The sequence below is a fragment of the Pseudonaja textilis genome, chromosome Z (genome assembly GCF_049901715.1).
Source record: "Pseudonaja textilis isolate UNSWEBS1 chromosome Z, rPseTex1.2, whole genome shotgun sequence".
Lineage (NCBI taxonomy): Eukaryota > Metazoa > Chordata > Lepidosauria > Squamata > Elapidae > Pseudonaja > Pseudonaja textilis.
In genome coordinates, this window is record NC_142008.1 from 103568353 (window position 1) to 103583589 (window position 15237).

Genomic DNA, 15237 nt, shown 5'->3' on the forward strand with positions numbered 1-15237 from the left:
TCTTAACAGGCCCCAGTACCTCAATTACACCTAGTACTAGTGGATGATGTCACAAGCTAGGACATTTCTTTCCCAAGAAAATGGCAAGGTTATGTGAACGAAATCACGCTCGATTTAAAGATTTATTTTAAATCGAGTTGGAAAGGCTGACTTCCAATAATTTTTCAAGCTCCTACTGTATCTCGAGCCTATCTTCTGGAGAATTGACTCTTCCTGCCAGCATGGTGTCATTTGCAAATTGGATGAGTTCTCCTTCTATCCCTTGGCCTAAATATTGATGAAGATATTGAAGAACATTAGGCCTAAGTCAGCCTTTTTAGTTGCAGAGGTCGGATGGGCAGACAGATACGCATACGCACAGGTAGCGCATTACTTTCACTTTCGCTCTCCACTCTGAGCAGGCCGAAGCACCAGCGCCGGAATGACGATTTCCTTCTGGGATCGCACTTCCTTTGCTCCAGGCAAGCAGCAGGCGGAGAATAGCGGTAAGCGAGGGAATGGGCAGGGAGGGGGAGAGAGTTGCCTTTTTCTCCCTTCCTGCACCCGCGTCGGTTCCCCTGGCCTTACAGGTATCTTAACTGCAGCAACCGTTGGGCAAGAGCAATGCTCTGCTGCCTCCGTCCAATCGCCGATGCTTTGGCTTGCAGAAAGCGCTGCCCTCTTGTTCACTGGATCACAACAGGAAATGCCAACCTCCCCTTCCAATCCACTCCACCCACTCTTCCCCTCCATCCTAGGCAAAGAAGGCACAGGCAGGGGGAGGGGCGAAAGTCTTACTCTCAGCTTTTCAGGTACTAAAGCAGAGGTCTCCAAACTTGGTAACTTTAAGACTTATGGACTTCAACTTCCAGAATTCCTCAGCCAGCTTCTCATCACTCTTTATCACCCATCCCCCCTCCACTTGTGACTGTATACTTGTATGCCTGTATCTTTACGATTTATATTGACTGTTTCCTGGTATGATTTGATTGCTTATTGTACCCTATGACTATCATTAAGTGTTGTACCTGATAATTTTTGACTCTTGACAAATGTATCTTTTCTTTTATGTATACTGAGAGCATTTACACCAAGACAAATTCCTTGTATGTCCAATCACACTTGGCCAATAAAAGAATTCTAATTCTAATTTGGGAACCCCTATTCTAAAGACATTTGGGGTGATGTTATACCCACAGTTAGTGTGCAGCAAGTGGGAAAAGCGGGGAATTGGGGCATCGGAGTAATGGCTGAGATTAAGAAGCAGCATTGGATGGCCTTTTTCCTTTTCCTCAGCTACCTCTTAGAGATGGAGGAAGGCTGATACAGGAAAGGTTTCTCAGTTCTAAGGCCTCCGTTTCCACAGTACAGCTATATTGATAAAATCTTTCTGTTGAACTATTCTGAAGGATTCTATGATGTTTTCTCCTAGTACTCTAAATGTTTTCATTGACTTTGTTCCAATAACTTTATGGCTCCTTCAAGTTGGACCTAAATATGAAAAATGGTCCAAAAAGAAGTTATGTTAATCTGTTTTGCATTCTAAAAAACAGGTATCCTGTCACAGGAATAGCTATTTTTCCTATGGAGTACAGAAAAAAAGAAAAGAAATAAAAGCTCATGTTTCATTTTCCATTGTGTTAACAGATGTGCGAATAACAGATATTGTGTTAATCTTCAGCTTAAAAGTTTCCATCCCTTCCATTCAATCATGTCCAGCTTTGAGACACTGCATGAAAAAGTTCACATAAGATTTTAGGACAAAATTTTTCAGAAATGCTTTGCCATTGCTTCCTTTCTAGAGCTGAGATAAAGTGATTGGCCAAGGTTACCCAGGTGGCTTTGTGCTCATGGTGGGACTAGAATTCACAGCTTCCAATTTCTATCCCCAACCCGTACTACATCAAGCTGGCCCTAAAAAGTGGTCTTAGACATTTCCCTCCCCATAAAAATAAATTATGAAGGCAACAAAAAGAATATATATTAAGAAGCATTGAATTAGCAAGAAAAATGGTCTTTCTGGCTAAGAAAGAGAAAGATTTTTTTTGCTGTTGCATTTTCTTTGGTCAGATGATGGTTTTCTTCTTGCTACCTGTTCTTTCTGGAAAGCAACATCTTCATGACCGTCTTCTACAAAGGCAGGTAGAACACCTTGGGCAAGGCAGGTGTTTTGTCTGTTTCCTTTAGCAGCATCCATGGGAGCTGTATATTCTTTATCATTTGAAAAAGACACTTGTGCATTTCTAAACACTTAAAGTCACCTTAACAAATGAATAAACAACTCTGACCACAGGAACTTTCATCCTTTAATCTGATTTGTATAAAGTCTTTCTATTGCAGCCTTTACCTTTTCTTTCTTCCAGGAACTGAAGACTGAGGGGGCACAATGTCACACACTTCCCGCTGCAAGCTAGTTGAATATTTGGAAGAGCTGAATGATGAAGAATTTGAGAAATTTAAGCTGCACCTCGAGGACTACCCAGTGGAGAAGGGCTACAAGCCCATCCGTCGTTGCAAGACTGAAAAAGCAGCCCATGTTGAAATAGCTCGATACATGATTGAGGCGTATGACGATGCCAAGGCGTTGAAGATGACTGTCAGGATTCTGAATGGAATAAATAAAAAGGATCTGGCTGCAAGAATCCAAAAGGAGATGCCAGATTGTATGTAGACAGAGCCCAGCTGTGTTGGCTTCTGTTCCTCTTTATACCTTGGCTCAATAATAATATTATTATTATCAAAAATATTATTATTAATAATATTTCTCCTTGAGTGATTTGTAGGCATCCATCAATCTTTGCTATAGTCAGATTGGTCCCTTAGTCTAAAGTTAACAAAGTCCCTGGCTTTCTAATGACAGGAGTCCTTACACAGGAGGTTGCAAAGTATAGGAAAGTAGGTAAACAAATAGGGGGAAAGGTTTAAAATTAGGGGTCATCTTTTGTACATAGAAATATAAGAGCTCCATATTTTCAGTGAAGGCCTGGGAGAGAAAAAAAATCCTGGAAAAATAAGAAACCACAGAAGACTGGAGAAAATGAGCATATTTGGGGAGAAATGCAAATAATTGAGGGAAAGCATTTTGGAAAAATAACGTTCCCCTGTTTTATTTCCAAGCAAATTGCCATAATTTTTTTTTAAACCTGATTTTTACATCCTAGTAAATTGGATATGCTTTAGACTCTTGCTTATTCTTGTCCATGCTCTTAATGACCCCATTTCTACTGAAAATAGCTTCCTGGGCTTTATCAAACATCAAAAACTATCCAAGTAGGAGCTTCCTTTGTAAAATGGCCAGGCTGATGAACTTTGCTGGTCCCCATTTCCTATGTAGTGTGATAGAATTAGTATAGTTCTGCAGTATGGAAAATTGCTCAACAATGCAGCCCAACTTGCTGTCTTTCTATTGTGTTGACTGGGAATGGTGGGAACTGTGATTCAATATATCTAAAGGGCAACCAGTTGGGAAAAAATAATGTCACTCCATGTTTTAGCTAAATATGGTTCAGTTCTAGCTAGAAAACAACCTGATCTTAATTGAATCAATTTAATGATTTTGCTCTTGTGAAGAGTATTTTTCTCATCCATGTGATCATGACCAAAGGAAAAAAGGGGTAGCAATTAGCTCATTCATGATTCTTTTTTCAAAATAAGAACTGACTTTTATTTCCAACAGATTTTCTTCAGTTTCCAGAATCAGACAATGAGACAATTTCTGAACCTCAAAATAAAGGTCAGTGTCCACAGATGCATTAAGTGTTTTCTAACACAAGACTTGGAACAAAGAAGAAAAAAGACTAATTAGCAGTCTGCAGGTGCCTTGTTGCAGAATCATATCTCAAGATGTCAAAACGGAAAGCATTTGATTCCAACTTTTTTCTAAATGATGGGGCTGGGGAAGCAGTTCAAACATTCTCATAATTCTTTTTTCTTTAACCTGAATTAATACTTCTTTTCCTAATTCTGTAAGTCATCAATTGAGTCGCTATCACTTCAAACTTTTCTCCATCTCTTCTTTTTAGTGGAGGTGATGCTGGATCCCAAGACAGCTTTTCCTACCCTCATCCTTTCAGAAGATCGGAAAAGCGTATACATGGGTGACCGAGCCCAGGACTTTCCTGACAATCTTGAACGCTTTAATTTTTTACCTTGCGTCCTGGGAACAGAAGGCATCGATTCTGGGACTTCACAGTGGGTGGTGGAAGTGGGCAACGCCAAACAATGGGCTGTTGGTGCTGTACGTGAATCCATAGAAAGAAAAGGATATCTAAATATAGGGGCTACTGAAGGGTTTTGGGTATTGCAGCTGATGGATGGAGAATATGAGGTCACCACCACACCTAAGACCATTCTTCCACTGTGGAAGACAGTACAACGGATTCTCATTACCTTAGAATTCAGTTTAGGCAAATTATCCTTTTTTGATGTGGATTCTATGGAGATTATCTTTACTTTCAACTATCCATTTTCTGAGAAAATGTTCCCCTTTTTCCTGACTTGGGACAAAAAAAATCCATTAAAAATTAGTACAGATTACTCTGCAAAATAATCTGAAGAAAAACCAGATGAAACAGTTCTGGGAAATTATCCAACCTGAAGAATGTTCTGTTCAGACCTTGAAGTGATTGTCCTTAGATTCAGGGAATCTTACTTTTGAATAAATACAATAAAATAGTGTTGTTAATTTCTGATTTCTGTTCCCTTTATTCTTTTCAGAATTTTAGCCAGTCTTACAATAACTTGCAAAAGTAACAGCTGTTCTTGAATTTGGAAACCCTTCAGGCGGAAGGACGGTTGAAATACAAGGCAAGGAATAGAATGAGGGCACTAAGTAAAAGGCTGCCAATTCAAAATATTCAGAAATATTTTTAACTACTATTATTATTAATCATTAAGATTTTTTTAAACAGTTTTATTAATTTTGACAACAAACAAAAACACATAAAACATAAAAACATCATCCTTTCTTTCATGAGTTTACAGACAGTATGTCAGTTGGTTTACCACTTTTTTGTGTGCATTCATTTCATAGTCTCCATTGTAATTATATTACATAATAGCTCATATTATCAATCAACAATTATATAGCCTGATATCATTATTAAACAATCATTTGACTGTAATTTTGTTAGTTCATACTTTAACGAGATATCTATAGTTTACTTTTTATTTTATAACAAATCATAAAGTCATACCAAGTCTATCTTAATAGAATTTTATAAAGATAGTATCAAATAAAAATAAAATAAATATGTATTCATTGTTTCCTAAGGTTCTAAATATTCTATTATATTTTATTATCTAGCCATTGATAGAAAAAGTCCCAAACTTCATAGAATTGTTTATCTTCTTGTTCTCTAATTTCAAATGTCAATCTGCTCATTTCAGCACATTCCAATATTTTCTTAATAATTTCTTCCTGTGATGGTATTTTCTCATTCTTCCAATTTTTAGCAAATACAATCCTAGCCACTCTTAATACATTTACAATCAAATATTTCAAATTTTTATTGTATGTATCAGGTAAGATTCCCAATAAAAAAATCTCTGGCTTTAAATCTATATGTTTCTTTGTCATTTTTTCCAACCATATGCGAATTTTAGTCCAATATTTTCTAGCGTCCTCACAAGTCCACCACATATGGTAATATGAACCAGGTATCTGATGACATTTCCAGCACTTGTCAGATTTATTCTTGAACATTCTTTCTATTCTTGTCAGCGGAAAATGCCACCTGTAAAACATCTTATACAGATTTTCTTTATATGCTGTTGACATTGTCATTTTATAATTTTGAGACCACAATTTTTGCCATTTCTCAAAGTCAATCCCATATCCAAAATTCTTCCCACAAGCAATCATCGTTTCTTTAACTTGTTCCTCCTCTAGTTTAATTTCCAGTAAATAACCATTAATCACTTTTTCATCAGTACCTGTCAAAATCTTATCTAAGTCAATTTATCATAAATTCCCTCTGCTTTAGAATCTTTGACATACCTTGAGTGTATTTGCACATATGAAAACCAATTCATCTTTATACCTTGTTCTTCTAAATTTTGCATCGTTTTAAGTTCACCCTTTTCATCCAATATTTCCCCATATCTAACTGTTTGTTCCTTCTTATATGTTATAGGATAAGAAAAAACTTCAATAGTTAATAATCAAATTGGGATTTTCAAATAACATTGTCTCTTAATTTTCTCCCAGTTTAACCATAAAGACTCCCATATATAATCCCTTCTAAAATAGCCCTGCGATTTAGTTCCCTTATACCACAGAAAAGCATGCCAGCCCAGTAATAGATCATGTCCTTCTAATGTCAACAATCTTGTCTTTCTTAATGTTATCCATTCTTTGGCCCACATCAAGTTTGCAGCTTGATAATACAACTCCCAATTAGGAAGGCCAAATCCTCCTCTAGTTCTAGCATCTTGTAAAAGTTTTAATTTTATTCTCACTTTCTTACTTTGCCATATATACTTCAACACAATTTTATTTAAATCTTCAAAATAATCTTTGCCAAGCCTAATTGGTATTGTTTGGAACAGATATAAAATTCTAGATAAAATATTCATCTTGAGTGTTGAAATTCTACCTATCAACGACAATTGTAGGTTTTCCCATTTCTTCAGGTCAAATGCTATCTGCTGTTTGAGTTTAATATAATTATTTTCTTTCAATGTAGTGCATCTTGGCGTCAAGTATATCCCCAAATACTTAACTTTATTCGTGACTTGAATTTTCAATAGGTCTGCTAGTTCTTCTCTCTGTCTTAATAATATGTTCTTTGTCAGGATCTTTGTTTTGTCTTTATTTATTTTCAAACCAGCCATCTCACCCTATGTCTCTATCTTTTCCAATAATTTTAAAGCTGTCTCTAGAGGATCTTCCAGAATGAAAACCAAATCATCCCATAAAGGCTTGTAGTTTAAATTCCTCCTTTTAATTTTCATTCCTTTTATATTTTGGTCCTCTCTAATATTTCTATTCAACACTTCCAAAGTCAATACAAATAGCAAAGGTGATAATGGGCATCCTTGTCTTGTGCCTTTTCTTATGTTAATAGAGTTTGTAAGTTCTCCCTCTATCATTACTTTTGCCGTTTGCTTATAGTATATGGCTTCTATTGCTTGAATGAATTTTCTGGCAAAGCCCATCTGTTCCAGTAGTAGTAACATAAATCTCCACTATCTGACCCATTTTATGTTTAATTATGTCCATTTTAAGTTTAATATCTTTTTTCTGTGGCATTTTCTGTAATTCTTTTTCCAGTTTTTTGTGGTCATCTTCTAAAGTTTTTATAGTTTGCCTCTTCCTAATTTCTTTTTCTTTGTATAGTCTATTATTAATCCTCTCGCATATGCCTTCATTGTATCCCAAACATTCTGTATTGAAGTATCTTCTTTTTTTTTTTTCACTAAAGAAGAAGGCCAATTCTTTCTCCATCCATTGTGTGAAGTCTTTTTCCTTTAAAATAGTATTATTTAATGTCCATCTAGATCTTCTTTTTTGTCCTTTCCGTTTAATTGTCATTGGATTATGATCTGCCCATATACTTGTTTCAATATTTATTTCTTGAATATTAGATATTAATTCTGTTGTCCAAATCGTATCTATTCTGGACCATGATAAATGTCTATTTGAGTAAAAAGTATATTGTTGAATTTTAGCATTTCTTTCTCTCCATATATCTTTTAAGTTTAATTCATCTAATCATTTTGAAAAAGGATTTAGGGAGAGTCTTTCTATTTTGCCTTGTTGCTGTTGCTGTATAGTCCAGTTTATTGTCTACAATTCCATTGAAATCTCCCATCGTAACTATATTAATATAGCCCGTCCCGTTATTTTCAAATGTAATTTTTTATAAAATTCTTCTTGTTTATCATTCGGGGCATAAATTGCAACCAGGGGTGTTTTTGTATTATTATCCACTATTTCAACCATTAATACTCTTCCGTCTTCATCAGTATAAATCAGTTTTTGCTGGAATAGTTTATTTGATGTATAAAACCACTCCTCTTTTCTTACAGTGGGTCAGAGAAGTAAATATTTTCTCTAATTTTGGTCGTGCCAGTAATTGTTCATGTTGTTTTTTAATATGTACTTCTTGTAAGCAAATTATATCAAATTTTAACTTCTCTAATTTGTGAAAGGTTTTTCTTCTTTTGGTAGGTGAGTTCAGTCCATTTATATTCATAGAAATCAGGTTTTTTTCCTCCATGATTATGCTTTGTATTTAAGTCTAGCAGCTCTCGTAGATCTTACTTCACGTTGTTCTTTGGTCTCCACTTGTCCACCTACTGCGCCTTCTTCTTTTCCCATCCCCATTTGTTCCTCTCGAGATTTAGTTGTGATGATCTCTTTTTCTGTCTCTATTTCTCTTTTTTCAAAAAATTCATTGTAGAATATTTCTGCTTTCTCAATTGAGTCAATTCTGTGTCTCTGTTCTTGCCATGTAAACATTAATCCTTCTGGAATCAGCCATCTATAATTCACCTTTTTTTTCAATAACATTTTAGTCAGGAATCGATATTCTCTTCTCATCTCTCTCACTTTTCTGGGTACTTGTTTTAAGACCACGATCTCATTGTCTTTATATTTCAATGTCTTCTCTCTTGCCACTTGTAGTATTTGTGTTTTAATAGGTTTTTTTGTAAATCTGACGTGAACCTCTCTTGGTAGATTGTTCCTCATCGCATATCTTGTGAAAACTCGGTATATCTCATCTACTCCATCCATCATCTTTTCCTCTGTTATTCCCAGAGCTCCAGCCAGGATTTCTATCATTGCAGCCAAATTTTGTCCTTTTTCTTCCTCTATATTTTGAAATCTGAGATAGAATTCTGACCTGTCCATCTCCCACTTTTGTCTTGTTCAACCATTGTTAATCTGCTATCAATATTTCCAATTGTCTCATCTCTTTGCTTATCTTTCTCTTCAATTTTTTGGAGTCTCTCATCATATTTCATCATCATTTGTTGAATATTTTCAATTTTTTCATCGGTCTTCCCAATTCTTTGTTCAATGCTCTCTGTCCTTTGTTCAATACTCTCTATCCTTTGTTCAATACTCTCTGTTCTTTGTTCAATATTCTCAGCTCTTTGTTCAATGCTTTCTATTTTCTTTTCAATGATACCCGATTTTGTTTTAAGTTCTTGAATTCCTTGCATAATCATCTTTAAATCCACTTGTCCTTTATCTTGCTTTGACATTATCTGAATTGTCCTCCAGCTGTTGGTGAAGCCAGAAGTTGAAATGCCAAATGAACTCATTTAAATAAAATAAGAAAAAGACAATAAAGAAAAAAAAAGTCCAAAAAATATAGGTTCTTCACACCTTAATCCAACTGGAAAATCTCAAAATTAGCCATAAAAATGATCAAAAATGAAAATGGAAAAGGCAAAAATCCCAATAAGAAAAAGAAAAAAGATATTCTGAGGCTTTCCTTTACAAAGGAAAAAAATGAATAAAAAATAAATTACAATTATTACAGAATACTATGGGATTGAAGAGGAGGGATAAGACAGCTAAGAAAAAATGAAAAAAAGAGCAAACTGCGTTTTATTTAATTGTCCAAGGCTCTTATTATGGCTTCTCCACAGATTTCAAAGCCAAGCTTCAAATATTCAATTGTTGATAGAAGTTCCAAAGAACACCTGCCAAAACATTCTCCAGTGTTCTTCCCTCTATCTTATCAAGTTCCAGTGTCCTTGAGAAAGAGTTTTTCACAGTTCTCTCAGCTTCAAATAAAGTATTTTTCAAGCCTCTAGTTGGCAGTGTTACAAAGTTTCTTTAATCCACTCCCCCTTCTTTCCCCAAAAAAGCATAATAGAAAAAGAAGATATATATGTATAAATATATATATTAAAAAAAAATACTAAAGGGAGCCTCTATTCTAAAAAATATAAACAGTCAAAAAGGAGAAAAAGAATAGGTAGATATAAGCGAAAAAACCAGCCCAGTTAACAATTGCTAAATCGCGATAGAAGTTCAGTAAAAAAAAAAAGTAAAAGTAAAAAGCCAAGCCTCACTTTGACATTTCTCTTTAAAAAATCGTCGCTAAGTCAGTTTTGTCAAGAATCTTACAGATTTCTTCTCCTTCTTAAGGTGTCCTTAAGTCCCAAATATTAATAATAAAAAGAAAAGTCCTCACCAACCGATACACTTTCTCCTTCAATATCTTCCTTCCAGAGCTGTGCCAGCTTCAGCAGCTTAATGGCTGCCTCTCCGCCGATGGTAAAAGGGCTTCTCCTGGATCAACCAGGGACTTTGCGATGTCCCTGGGATCAACAGAATGCGCCCCTTGCTATCACCATCTCTACGGGACGGTTTAGGTTCATTGGGATCGACCAGGAGCGAAGATATCAGCTGCGATCTCGGAGCCCCGAGATTGCAGCTGTATCACGGCAATGTGGCTCTACCTTCTCCCCATCATTAAGTTATTTTTTAAAAATTCTGACCGGCCTATGTCTTCCTGTGCTTGCTTTCTTGTCGGCCATCTTCCACCATGCTGCAGCCCATGCCATCTTTGTTGCGGCGTCTCTGCCATTTGGCCAACTCCAATTTGGCCTGAATTTGGCCAATTCTGCCTGTTGGTTGGCCTGGGCTTTGGCCATTTCTACTTCTTGCTGGGCCTTGGCCATTTCTGTTGCTTTAGCTGCTATTTCTGCCTATTGAGCAGCTACTGCCCACCTTCTGCCATGCTACCTCCTCTGTGGTGCATAGATTTGCATCTGGTACAGCAGCTTCTACTTCAGCTTCTGCAGCTCGGTTGGTGTAACTTGCTGCTTTGGAGGCCTTAGATGCACTACTGCGATGGGAGGATGCTCTGGAAGAATGATGAGAGACAGCAACAGAGAATTGGCGTGAGACACTGGAAACTGCTGGAGATCTAGTGGGCTTGGGGTGGAGAGAGGAGGATTTCTTTGAATGGTAGGAAGAAGCTGCTAGTGATTGAAGATCTATGTCAGATGTGGCCTTCCCCCTCGGTATTTGTTTCTCCAGTAGCGCATCGAAGAGCGCAGCTTGGAGGGAGTTTTTCTCTTACTGGATGCAGTCTTTGTGTTCTTTGTTCGCCTCCTCGAAGCATTGAATGTGTTCTTGGAGCTCTGGGTCTCCCAGGTTCGACTGTATGTACTTAAGCTTACTTTCACTGTCTCTCCACCGTGCAAGATGCTCCTCTATCTCTTTCTGCATTAGTAGGAGGCTCTTGAGGGGCAACTTACTTTTGGGGGTATCGCAGGTCCTTACCAGCTCCATCCATGCATCTGCATGACGGCGATACTGCCTGGCTTCCTATGCCATCTGAGGTCGTAGGCTTTCTGAGGTATCACCATGTCTTAGGAGGTTTGGATGTACGGATGAGGGTTTTGGGAACCAGGCTGCATGTTTACATCTAGGGTGGGTGGAGGGTTTGCGTCATCTGATACTTCAGGGGCATCTGTCATGGCTGAAGAAGTTGCCATGCCTCAAATTGGCAAAGGTGAATTTTGGAAAATTTAGTACTTGATCACGTAGGTGGCACTGCACAATATGGCTGCTTTTAGGGTGCGTTGCGTGCTTGCTACACAAATCGGCACAAAGAGGTGTTGTTGCTGAGTCTGAAGATGTGAGAACAAAATGCAGGGTTACCTGTTAGTGTTGCTTGCTACACAAATGGGCACAAAGGGAGGCATCATTGCTGAGTCTGAAGATGTGAGAGCAAAATGCTCCTTTGCCCGTTAGTGTTGCTTGCTAGGTCTGGAAGACAGTGTTGCTAAGCACAGGTTAGGCTGCAGGTAGTACTGGAACCTCGCATTAAGCTGCTTAATATTGCCACAATAATTTTTATAAAAGGAATTTTCATTGGTTAAATTTGGGAAACTCCCTGTAGTTCTTATAAAAATTGGCAGACAAGTCTCTGAATTCTCTGGGAAATTTATCCTAAACTACTAGATGGTGCTGTGGGCTGCTTTGCTCATGTGTGTGTGTGTGGGGGGGGGGGTGAACCCCAGAGGAATTTATTGTTTCCTCGCTGGAAGAAAAATCCATCAATCGAATACAGCACTCCAAAGGTTTGCATGAAGAATTATACTGTTAAAAGTTGTTTAGTAAAGATAGGGGAACATGAAGAAATTTTAAGTTTTTTGAGCAGAAAGATAAATTGTTCCCTTTTAAAACACTGCTTGAATTAGCCTTGTGTCTTAGCAGGGGGGAAATTGGCTTCTTTGCTTTGAAGATGGGCTGTCAGTAATGAATTACAACCCCCAATAAAATGGCCAGAATAGTTGTAAAAATAGCTGGAGGGGCTTCTCTTCTTGCCTCTGAGCTGGAGAAATGCAGAGCCTTTCAGCTGGAATGAGCAGGGCAAAATTAGAAACCAGCATGATTTCTGAAACTTCTTCATTGTGTTTGGAAAGGGTTTGTAATTGGATGAATACAGGGATGAATGAGAAATACTTGGCCCCTCTCTTTGTTTTACAAATTGGTTCTTTCTGAGTTAGGAGTTGTAACTTGAGACACAGCACTTCTTTCTCTGAAGAGAAAAGGGGGGTGAATTTTCCCCTTCCTGCAGCTGTGATGGGAGGTTTTAGGGAAAGAGAACCAAAGTACAAAGGAATAGTGTGCACATTTACTTCAAGCTTCAACATATTTTAGTCTTATCGCAAATTCAAATTTTACTTTTGGGAGTCCAAATTAATCTTGTTTTTACTGCCTCCTGGTATCAAAATCATACGTCATTTTACTGGGACTCCAGATGTTGTTTCTTCCAGGAATCAAGATTTACCATCTTTTTACTTTATCTTATTATCTTCCTACTATTCTGCCTGTCCTGTACAAATACTGTACAAATACTGTACAAAGACAGATAGATCATCTCCACAAACCATCCACACAAAGTCTTTTTTATTGGTTCATCAGGCATCCTGTCAACTCACATTTATGATGAGGTTCTTCTTAATGTCCAATCCTTTGCATATCTGAATTGTGGTGTAGGAAGATAATAAGGTCTCAACCCCATGATGATTGAAGAAGCCTCGTGGTAAAGGCTTCAGGCAAGAGTGAGGGAGCCTCCCCCAACTCAACAAGGGTCAATTTAGTGACCAATCAGGATTACAGATATGATCACATTTCCCAGGATACCTTGCCTACATTTACCATGATGCATTCCATTAAGGGGACAGCTCACAATTTCTAACTAACTATCCCAAATCCCATTAACTCTAAACTGTCTGGACAGCATATTCAGGGAATCTTACTTTTGAATAAATACAATAAAATAGTGTTGTTAATTTCTGGTTTCTGTTCCCTGTATTCTTTTCAGAATTTTAGCCAGTCTTACAATAACTTGCAAAAGTAGCAGCTGTTCTTGAATTTGGAAACTCTTCAGGTGGAAGGACGGTTGAAATACAAGGCAAGGAATAGAATGAGGGCACTAAGTCAAAGGTTGCCGATTCAAAATATTCAGAAATATTTTTAAGTACTATTATTATTAATCATTAAGTTATTTTTAAAAAATTCTGACCGGCCTATGTCTTCCTGTGCTTGCTTTCTTGTTTGATTGTTTCAGAGTAATTCTGCCATTTTACTTTAGAGAAAAAATAACTCCCTTTTTTTTTAAAAAAAAACCAATGCGCTAACTCAAAGCTCATAAATGCTATACAGGTACTCCTCATTTCTAACCACAACTGAGGCCAGAATTTTCATTGCTAAGCAAGGTAATGGTTCAGTGAGCTATGCCCAATTTCATGACCTTTTTCTGGCCACAATTGTTAAATGAATTGTTGCAATTCTTCAAGTGAGTCTGCCTTCCCCTGTGACTTCCCAAGTGACTTTGATTGCTGAAAGGCGATGGGGAAGATTGCAAATCCCATGACTCCAGCTGCTGCTACCAGGTGACGCCATTGCCCAGTGCATGAATCTTGATCATGTGATCATGGAAATCCTAGGATAATTGCAAGTGCAAGGACTGGTTGTAAGACATTTCCTTCAGTGCCAGTAAACTTTGGGCACTAAACTGATGGTTTTCGATCAAAGATTACCTGTAATAGGCAAAAGGCTTTAGGCAGAATTAGAAGACTTAAAAGTAAAAATATTATATATAATTCATATGAAGATTACAGAAAGGGAAAGTAAGGGCCATTCACAAAAGTGGAAATTGTTCATATTGTTCATATGTGAAAATATTTTTTGTTCTTTAAGTTCAAAACATTGCTTGGTGAGATCAACCCTATGAAAGAACTCAAATTCACATGTCATTAGATTTAACACAGTTCTGCATCCACGAACAGGATGTACCATAGGACACCTTTAAAAAAACACAAAATGTTATAATAACAAATTGATGTTTGTGTTAAACTTGGAGAATTAAGCTAGTCAAAAGTTTAGAAACATTTGTTCTTTAAAGTAGCTATAGTTTTACCTATCAGAATTTTAGTCAGTCTTACAATAACTTGAAAAAGTAGCAGCTGTTCTTGAATTTGAAACCCTTCAGGCCAAAGGCCCTCTCTGCTTTGCTTTTATAGCTGTTAAAACTGATTTGTACTTAAATTTTTATGTGGCATGATTATTCAACACAGATTCAAGTTAATTGGGTACAATTTATAATTTTAGTAAACAGATCTCAGGAACCTGTCTTGGATAAATTCAGGTTTGGACAAGAATTATCTACCACTTATTTTGTGGATTCTTACAAGGTTTATTTCCATAAATGAGGTTAGCCATATTTGTTGGGGCAGACAATAGAATCTTATGTTCCAATTTCTGTTAGATATAATATTTTTGCTGGGATGTCTCACAGTGCACAACAGAGGCAATGAATAAAAAAATAGACCATATATATGTAACTGGTGCTATAAAGTGTTTTTTTAAAATCAGCCATTACACTGTTGGAAGCACATGTGTACAATCAACCTCATATACCAAATATGCGCAACCAATCAACCTATTTGCAAATTCTTTAACAAAATATTGTGAAAATGCTGAACTGCACTTTGCACGGTATTTTGGTTAAATGTTTGAGAGTCTGTTTATCCATGGATGGGCTTATCTGCAAGTATATACAGGATGTATGCGAACTTAAAAATATTACAATATACACCCATGGATAATCCAATCTATGGATAGGCCAACCCCAATTTGGGAATTCCACATAAAATTCTCAGTTTATTCATAAGTATATACAATATTTTAAAGTGCACAAACATTAAAAGTAAGGATTCCAAAAGTAGCTATCTTTCTTTAATCAAAATCTGCAAATGACAAAGACTCACTTCCAG

General features: G+C 36.9%; 1 protein-coding gene across 3 annotated transcripts; it reads left to right on the plus strand.

Annotated features, from left to right (window-relative positions):
- Window positions 1-318: 318 nt before the first annotated feature.
- Window positions 319-4670, plus strand: LOC113452231 (E3 ubiquitin-protein ligase TRIM39-like). 3 transcript variants are annotated; one of them, XM_026723677.2, is made up of 4 exons: window positions 319-485; window positions 2343-2642; window positions 3656-3712; window positions 4002-4670. In XM_026723677.2, the coding sequence occupies exons 2-4, from the start codon at window positions 2366-2368 to the stop codon at window positions 4526-4528; spliced, it is 861 nt and encodes a 286-aa protein (XP_026579462.1). In that variant the 5' UTR covers window positions 319-485; window positions 2343-2365; the 3' UTR covers window positions 4529-4670. The 3 variants fall into 3 exon arrangements, with proteins under 3 accessions (XP_026579462.1, XP_087772550.1, XP_026579463.1); XM_087916424.1 differs by having other exon boundaries at window positions 475-791; XM_026723678.2 differs by having other exon boundaries at window positions 475-569.
- Window positions 4671-15237: the final 10567 nt, after the last annotated feature.

Excerpts from the sequence above, each read along its gene's own strand:
- LOC113452231 (XM_026723677.2), top strand. The coding sequence starts at position 2,366 with ATGTCACACACTTCCCGCTGCAAGCTAGTTGAATATTTGGAAGAGCTG. Across the intron at positions 2,643-3,655 it reads CCAAAAGGAGATGCCAGATT|ATTTTCTTCAGTTTCCAGAA; the intron begins GTATGTAGACAG and ends TATTTCCAACAG. Across the intron at positions 3,713-4,001 it reads TTCTGAACCTCAAAATAAAG|TGGAGGTGATGCTGGATCCC; the intron begins GTCAGTGTCCAC and ends TCTTCTTTTTAG.